Source organism: Lacerta agilis, chromosome 8 (assembly GCF_009819535.1).
Source record: "Lacerta agilis isolate rLacAgi1 chromosome 8, rLacAgi1.pri, whole genome shotgun sequence".
Taxonomy (NCBI): domain Eukaryota; kingdom Metazoa; phylum Chordata; class Lepidosauria; order Squamata; family Lacertidae; genus Lacerta; species Lacerta agilis.
In genome coordinates, this window is record NC_046319.1 from 61,217,941 (window position 1) to 61,226,440 (window position 8,500).

At 43.6% G+C, this 8,500-nt stretch overlaps 1 protein-coding gene across 1 annotated transcript; it reads left to right on the plus strand.

Moving 5' to 3' along the window:
• Positions 1–1,575: 1,575 nt before the first annotated feature.
• On the plus strand, positions 1,576–6,176 carry HMGN2 (high mobility group nucleosomal binding domain 2). Its single transcript, XM_033157842.1, has 6 exons — positions 1,576–1,881; positions 4,003–4,047; positions 4,396–4,425; positions 4,615–4,665; positions 4,816–4,911; positions 5,266–6,176. The coding sequence occupies exons 1-6, from the start codon at positions 1,867–1,869 to the stop codon at positions 5,299–5,301; spliced, it is 273 nt and encodes a 90-aa protein (XP_033013733.1). The 5' UTR covers positions 1,576–1,866; the 3' UTR covers positions 5,302–6,176.
• Positions 6,177–8,500: the final 2,324 nt, after the last annotated feature.

Below are 8,500 nucleotides of genomic sequence, written 5' to 3' on the forward strand. Positions count from 1 at the left end.
CGACCAGATGTCTGCTGGAAATCCAATTGGTGTTCTGCCGTGGAGGCAGAGCATAGCCACCATGGCTAGTAACCACTGATAGCCTCAACCCCCATGCATTTGTTTAATCCTCTTTTAAAGTCACCCAAGTTAGTAGCCATCACTACATCCTGTGAACAGTTGTGTCTAGTTCAGCATTCCGCTTCCAAAAGTAGCAAGGTTCCACATACAGCCCCCTCAGCAATTGCCTAGTCAGTGGCATGCTGCCTCTGAACAAAGACGATAAGATCCTCCATCATTAGCTGTGCATGTGCAATTGAAGAATGTGTTCTAATGCTATATAAGCCACATGAAATTATTTGTTTACTTCACCCTGAATGTAACCTTTACCAGTTAATAGTGCAAGCTGTAATGATGTTGCATGGTGTGTCCATTGCAAGGCAAGTTATGTTAAGGGAGACACTATATATATGATGACAGATCAAATGTGGGCAACATGCCTTATTCTGCAGGTATTCCATATCTGTCCCTGCCTCTTTCTAACTGCTGGGGTTTGGGGTGGGTATTCTACCAGCAGCAGGACAGAATGGTGCTGAAAAGGACAGCTCCTCACCTGGCCCCTGTCAAGGAAGCGTCTTCGGTAAAAGTGTCCCCGCGCCACAAGAATGCTTCCGTTTCCCCTCTTTCTTCCTTTGGAGAGTGGGAAGGCGAGGTGGCTGCTGCACCTGAGGCCCTTTGCTGCTCGCTCTTGAGGGAGACCCTGCCAGTTCGTAGTCAAGGTTGAAAAGGAAGAGGGCGCTGTGGGTTGCGTTCTGCCCTCCTCAGCTAGGCAATGACCGCACCTTCCTTTCCCTTCGAGCGCTAGAAGAGGCCACCATCTTCTTCTACCCAAGCTTCCACCCAGATTTCTTCTTGTTGTTGTTATTGGCTTGGAGTGCCTGGAAGAACAGGGGAAAGGCCCTTTCTCGGAAACATTTTCTTCCTGCCTGCGCCTTCGCAGGAGAGGCGCGCCATGGCTTGTGCAGGTGCGCCAGGCAGGTCGGTCTTTCGCCCTCCTGCAGCGAGAGAGAGACACTGCACTGGCTTCTCAGCGGTAACTTTCGACCGCAAGCTTTATATACGCTTACCTGGGCGCAAGTCCAGTCACCGCGCCAGAGGAGTTGTGAAGATTACGCAGAGAGTGCCTTGTCAGCCAAGATGATTTATTTATTTATTTATTTTTGCAGTGCATTTTTAAAGACCTAAGAGAGATTATTGTTTCTTTATTATTTTTAATGGAGGGGGGAGGCAGCAAGAGTGGTATGAAAATCTACGAAATGCATTTTCTTTCCTGAGTACATACGTAACGAAAAAGAGGTCCGTGTTACTATTATTATTAAAAAAAAATCTATACGGTGCCGAGGGTCGGTCTTAGTATTGCTATTTATTGTTGTCATTAAAACAAATTCGCGCCGTGGTCGAAAGACAGAGCAACAGCTCTTCAGGGAGGATTTACTAGTTGCGCGCGCGCCCCCTTAGCTTCTCGCCTCCCCTCGCAGCGCCCGCCCTGGCAGGCCCTTGCCACGTGACGCGCTCTGTCCAATAGGCGGCCGGGGCGGTGGGGATCCGGCTGGAACCGGTTGGGCCGCGTCCGGCTCTATATAAAACTTTATAAACACCCGATTCAAATTAGTGGGGTCGTGAGCGACACGAGCGAACCCAACAAACGGAGCCCCCCTTTCTCTTTTCCTCTTCTGCTCTTCCTTACTGCGCGGCTTCTCTGCACCCCCCCCCCTTTTTTTACAGGCGGTTGAGTTTCTCCCTTCCCTCCTCCAGAGACCGCGCTTTTATATTTCCAACCCAGCCTCCTTTTTCTCTTTCTCTCCCCCTCTGTCACGCGCCGCCGACATGCCCAAGAGAAAGGTACGTGGCTGCGGCGAGATAACCTAATGGCTCGGACGGGAGACGGGGAAGGAGGAAGTGGGGAAGATACATGGTAGTTTGCAGAAGGAGCGGTGCTTATGCGGGGATGAGATTTAGATCAGCCGCCATTTTCTTTCCTTTCTCCTCCTCTTTCTCCCTCCCCCCCACCCTCTCCGGTTCTCCTTTCCTTCCTCCTCCACGAGCAGTTAACGGTTGTGAGGCAGGGGGAAGCGCGCGCGCGAGGTGGCTCGACGGTGCTTCTGAGGACTTAAAAGTGGGGAGTGGGCGGAGCGGAGCGAGAACGACCGTTAACCGCCGCGCATTCTTGATCGCCGGGGTAGGGGGGGTAGCTATAAGGAAGAAGAGAGCGCGAGAGACGGCGCGCGCGCGCGCGCACTCGAATGGGCGCGAGAATATTAATCATTGGCAGTTTCTCGCCCGCGCGCTCACTTAAGTCCCCACCAATAGGGAAGGGGCACGCGCCCGCCAGCGGGTGGGCAGAGGAGTAAGATATAGAAAAGACTAAGCTTAGCCGGAACGAGCTGGCTGTTGTTTTTTTTTGGCGGGAGGGTGGTTGGCTGGAGAGAGGCACGTGCGTGGCTGGTTGTAGGTGTTTGGGCGCGGGTGCGCGCCCGTGCAAACATAAAGCGGGGTACGTTGGAAAAATGGGCGCGTGCGCGCACTCCCACTCGCGTTTTGTCATCCGCCTCCCCACCCCCTCTTCCTTCACAAATAAATAATGGGGGTGGGGTGCGTAGGCTTTTCTCCCCCGCCATCCCCCGCGCTTCCGAAAAAGGCGGGAAGGCCAAAAAAGCGGTAGTTTTGAAAGCCCTGGGGGAGGGGAAAGATCAGCCCTATTGAGTCCTGGCGAGAGACTTGTCAGTTGTTTGCGCGGGGGATGGAGGTTTCCCCTGTCAGTGAAGATGTTGAAGAGGCCCCGCCTCCCGCCCTACATGCGCTCCTTAGCGAATCTTTCCCGCCCCCTTCTCTCTAAGGGTGAAAGTGACCATCTTAAGTGTTGGGAGACGAAGGAGGGTTGGAGTTGCCCACACAGTACACGTTGTGGCTTGCTTCTCTGGAGCCCTTTAGGTTGCCAAATCCATGTTTCACTTCAAAGAGGCATTCGGGATTGGTTTTCCCAATTGTGTCTTGGGAGGAGGGGGTATGTTGGGCCCAGGGGAGTTGCCTGAGCTCTGAATCTAGGGATGATACCTTAAGGCTTAAAGCGACAGAGAGTCTGTGCAGCCTTAAATGTCCCACAGTGCGTGGTTTCATAGGTCTGAAGAGGCACTAGGGTTAGGCAGGCAAGCAAGGTTCAAATTGCAAGATCAAAATTCCAGAAATAAGTGAGATCTTGGGTCTGTTACATGGACTAAATAGAGGTCATAGTGTTCTGAAATAAAAGGAGCCATTATGTTGCCTAGAGCTGCAGTGTAAGGGAATAAAGAATAATGCATCAAAATTAGGGGCATCTGGCAATGCTGTTATCCACACAACCCTCCCACAAACACATCTCTCATTGGGAGAACATATGGTCACTAAGGATGCAGAAGTGCATACAATATAGCCATTTTTTAAAATGAGAAGATACTATGCCGCATAATATTTTCTTTATGCAACAAGAAAAATTATTTAATTTTTCACAAGCAATTTCTTGGTTTTCCGAGCATAGGATTTAACATGCCAACATCTTGATTTAAAATATAAATGCCATAGCTTAGTAGTAAAGCATCTGCCTTGCACACATAAGGTTCCAGGTTCAATCCATGCTTCTCCAGATTAGGCTGGGAAAGACTTGTCTGAAACCCTGGGAAGTGCTGCCAGTCACTGTAGACAATACTGAGCTACATTGACTAATGGTTTGATTCTATATATGGCAGCTTTCTGTACTTCATACAGGGAGGAAAAATAATATTAAGTAGTTGAGAGAGTGTGTGCTAATTTAAAATTTGAGGGGAAAGGAATCGGAAAAAGATGAGATTGTCAGCTTTGCAATGCATTAAATAATTTTCTTTATATATTTAAGTAACATCAGCTTATCCAAGTTTTTAAAACCTCCGAAGAAATTAGATTGATGGCGTAGGGTTTCTTCAGCTGTTTCACTTTTTAAATTCCTTATAGGCTGAAGGAGATACCAAGGGTGACAAGGCCAAAGCAAAGGATGAGGTAAGAGTATTACTATATTTTTATGTTATAGACTAAACCTGAAATCCCAAATGCATCCATTTTCCACTAAACCCCATTGAATTCAGTTGAGCTTACTTCTGAGTAGAGATGGTTAAGCTTGTGCTGTAATTTGCAAAGATTTGTATGTATCTAGCTTTCTTACCACATTGTCCTCATTTTAACTTTACCTGTCAGATGGAGAAATGCTACTAGAAGTATGTTAGCTTTCTGATCTTGAAAATTGTATCAGTAAAATGTAATGTGTGTATTTGAATGCTGGATTGTAGGTCTCTATTCTAAAAGAAATAACTCATTATTCTAATGGTTAACTTTTCTTTTTTAAAACAGCCACAGCGGAGATCAGCAAGGTTATCTGCAGTAAGTATGTTGTGTGATGGAATGTCCTTTAGGGTTGTTAGCAGTAGTAACTTCTAAAGAACTACTGATAGTCAACTCATTGACACCCTGAAAGGGATTAAGTTGGCTGTTAAGCATGACATCATATACTAAAGTGAACAAATACCTTATTGTTTCAAAACTACTTTTTAATTGTTCCGTCTTTTCTAGAAACCTGCTCCTCCAAAGCCAGAACCTAAACCTAAAAAAACAGCTCCAAAGGTAAAATTAAAATTGTATGCAATTTGAGCTCAAATACATTTTTGTTCTCTGGTCTGAGATACTTACGTTCAAACAATTGTTTTAAATCTTGTGAAGTCCTTTGTATCAGCAGATGTTTGTGTACTATTAATTATTTCCATTGATTGGCAGAAGGCTGAGAAGGTACCTAAGGGGAAGAAGGGGAAAGCTGATACAGGCAAGGATGGAAACAATCCTGCAGAAAATGGAGATGCCAAAACAGACCAGGTATAATAGCAATATAGCAGATTTCTTTACTTTGCTAAACTATATATTTAGTGCTGTGGACCAGCATGTTTTCCCCAAACTCCTTTGTTAATTTGTTGTGAAATGATTGTGTATGAATGGAATATGTATACTCCCGATTGTATATGATATTGCATTTTTAAAAATTCTGTAAGAAATATTTGTCTTTGTTCTTCTAAGTCTAACATCAATACTTTCTCATAATAGCTTGCGTTGTGTTAATGGGTGTGTGTCTATTTCATACAATTTACATAGATTCATGCAGACATTGGCCTATGTGGGTAGTAAGCTCGCATTAGCATAAATAACTCTGACGAGACTGCCTTTGTCTTTCAGGCACAGAAAGCTGAAGGTGCTGGGGATGCCAAGTGAATTGTGTGAATTTTTGATAACTGTGTACTTCTGGTGACTGTACAGTTTGAAATACTATTTTTTATCAAGTTTTATAACAATGCAGAATTTTGTTTTCCTTTTTTTTTAAAGCTATGTTGTTAGCACACAGAACGCTTCGTTGTTGTGTTTTGGGGGAAGGAGAGGGGACAAATGCCATTGACACTGTTACTTAGAACCTGGGCTTTTAAAAGCCCCCCTTCAATTTTACAAGAGGGGGTCTACATGGACACAAGAAAGGGGGATTCCCTGATATTGTTCATCTTTGGTTTCTGAAATACTTGAGTGAACACTGAAGTTCCCAAAATGCTTGTGTCTGAGGAGAAGGTACATTTAAAACAGTACTTAGACTTCCTCTGTCTGTTCTTTCACATTGTCATTTGCATTGCATTTACCACTCCTTTGAGTGTGGCATAGGGTCTTTTGATACTTGCTCTCATAAATCAGATTCGTACTCACAGTGTCAGGCAATCCAGACTTCTGGTGTCAAATACTATGGGGTGGGGGAAGGATGGCTCTCAGATGAACCACATTTCTTATATTGTGAATCTTCAAATTAAGAATTCTACGGTTTTGTTTTCCTCTAAAAGTCAGGGTAGGCTTGTGAAAAGTTGTTAAACAACATACTAAATGTGAAAGTGTCCACCCTCACTCTAAACTTTCCCTGTTCCAAGTAAGAATTGAAGATTTCATTGGGTTTTATATAGTAACTTTACATTTTGGTAGTCCAAGAAGAAAGGGGAGTTGGAACTTGTTGTAAAACATTGCAGATTGTAGACCATGTCCTGCCTGAATACCATTGATTGATTGTTTTATGAAAAGTACCTTTAATAAAGCTGGATATTGTTTGGCTTGGACTGTTTTTTTTTTTTTACTCTGTTCTCTTTGATTTCCAGTTCTTTTCTTTCAGGGTTACATTGGTGAGATTAAATGTAAGTATATACGTTTCAAAATAGCACCACTGTCATAGAAACACACTAAGCATTGATCTACATGATCAGAAAAATCATATGGTTCAATTCTCTTGGGAATTTTCCAGTTATAAATATAGGTGAAGGAATTGCATGACAAAATGCAAAAGTAGCACTCCAAGGAAAATTATTCTCCCCTCACCCCTGGTGCTATTGAATATTTTGTCATGCTTTTCCCCATCTGTGTTCTATAGTGGTATAATCTCAGAAGAGTTCTACCAGCCTTGTATTTAAGAACTAGCCCTGATACCCATAGGTGATAAGGAATTGCATGTGAGCAGACGGAGGATGGAAGCTCACAGCTGCTGTAAAAGAGGGTGTTTTGCCTCTTCTCCGAGCCCCCAGTAAGCTTAGTAAACATTTTTCAAGGCTAGTAACTTTTGTGGGCTTCTTTTGCAATACTGAGTTGTACTGTGTGCCTTTTATCTTAATGTTTAAGGCTCTAGACACGGGTAGGGAACCTTTTTCATTCCAATGGCCTCATTTCCTTGTGAACAAACTTCCAGGGACCATATGCCAGTGGTAGACAGGCAAAAGAGGGACAAAACAGATTTGACTCTTTACCTTTAGACTAGGATTGCCATGTGTCTGGAATATCCCAGACATACCCGGAATATTGCAGTTGGCAGCAGTGTCCGGGCGGAAATTGACAAAATGGGAAAATCCGGACATATGGCAGCCTGTGACGGCCGTGCCGTTTTTGCTGATTTTCCAGAAAAGTAGCTCAGAAACAGCAAATTTTTGTGATTTTTGCCAAGAAAGCCCAACAACTTTTCTGTCCAGATTTTCACTGTTTGAAATATGGGAACCCTACCTTTAGACAGGAGGGTACATTCCAGCCACACACAAGTTGGAGGTTTCAGCATACATGCATAGCTCTCCATCCAAGTAAGCAAGAAGCATTATTACAGTTCAACAATACATACCAGCCAGCAAAACTACTCAACAACAGTTGGTGAAGGGTGTGCCTCCTCTCTTTGAGGGCCCTATGCAGCTCTGAACCTGAGGCTCCACTCATCCTTTAGACTAAATCTGCTTAGGTAAATTACAGGATTTAGTCATCTTGCCTTTATTGTTCAGAAATAATAGTGATTGATTACATGTGACTCTTGGTGGCTACAGCAGTATGGAATGGAGTAGGAATTCATGAAGAAGTACAGGGTGGACAACTCCACTTGAATGGTTAACACAAGGTTGAATTGAAGGCCAAATAGTGGTATTGCACAATGTGGTTTAGATCTGATCATGTTATTAAATTAATCTTAGAATAACCAAAAACAAAGCTCAGGTTGGTAGCCGTGTTGGTCTGACACAGTCAAAATAAAGTAAAAAATTATCCAGTAGCACCTTAGAGACCAACTAAGTTAGTTCTGGGTATAAGCTTTTGTGTGCATGCACACTTCACTTCACTTTTTTTATTTATTTCAAAAACAAAGTAACACCATAAAAATGTGGAAGATTCAAAGGCTCTAGAATGCAGTGGGACTTTCTTTTTTGTAAGATGGAATCAAGTTGAATCCAGTAGGTTGAACAGACTAAGGTTGGGTGAGACGAAACCTTCCAGTGCATCAGCTCCTTTATAGCACTTTCTATAAGTCCTCATAATGTTTTCAAAATTAGTAACTTAGCATGACCTTCCAAAAGCAGATATGTGTAAATTTGCATAATTTGATTTTGTGACAGCAAAAAATAAAATTGGAAAATTAAAGTGTTTTGCAGATGCTTGCTGCTCCTTTCATTAGATTGCTTTTTCCTCATAAGCACACCACTCCCAACTATTTCCATGCTATAATGCTCCTGCTGTGGGCCTCTTCTCAGATGCGTAAGTTCAGCACACAAGGAAACCAAAACTTGCCCGTCACTACTAGGACGGTACTAAATTTCCTTCAGGAAATTATACAAATCTCCAGGTCTAATGTGGGTTACAGTGGTACCTCTGGTTATGTACTTCGTTCGTTCTGGAGGTCTGTTCTTAACCTTTTTGTTGCAGCACTTTAGCTAATGGGACCTCCCTCTGCTGCTGCGCCACCAGATCACGATTTCTGTTGTTGTCCTGAAGCAAAGTTCTTAACCTGAAGCATTATTTCTGGGTTAGCGGAGTATGTAACCTGAAGTGTATTTAACCCGAGGTACCACTGTATTTGAAACAACTAATGTTGCCAATATCCCATTGTAGGGAAGGTGCTTGAGAGGGTGGTGCTGGCTAAGCT

What these genes read in the sequence shown, in the direction of transcription:
- HMGN2 (XM_033157842.1), top strand. An exon ending in GATCAGCAAGGTTATCTGCA is followed by an intron (nt 4,426 to 4,614) that starts GTAAGTATGTTG and finishes CGTCTTTTCTAG; the next exon opens with AAACCTGCTCCTCCAAAGCC. An exon ending in GAGATGCCAAAACAGACCAG is followed by an intron (nt 4,912 to 5,265) that starts GTATAATAGCAA and finishes TTTGTCTTTCAG; the next exon opens with GCACAGAAAGCTGAAGGTGC.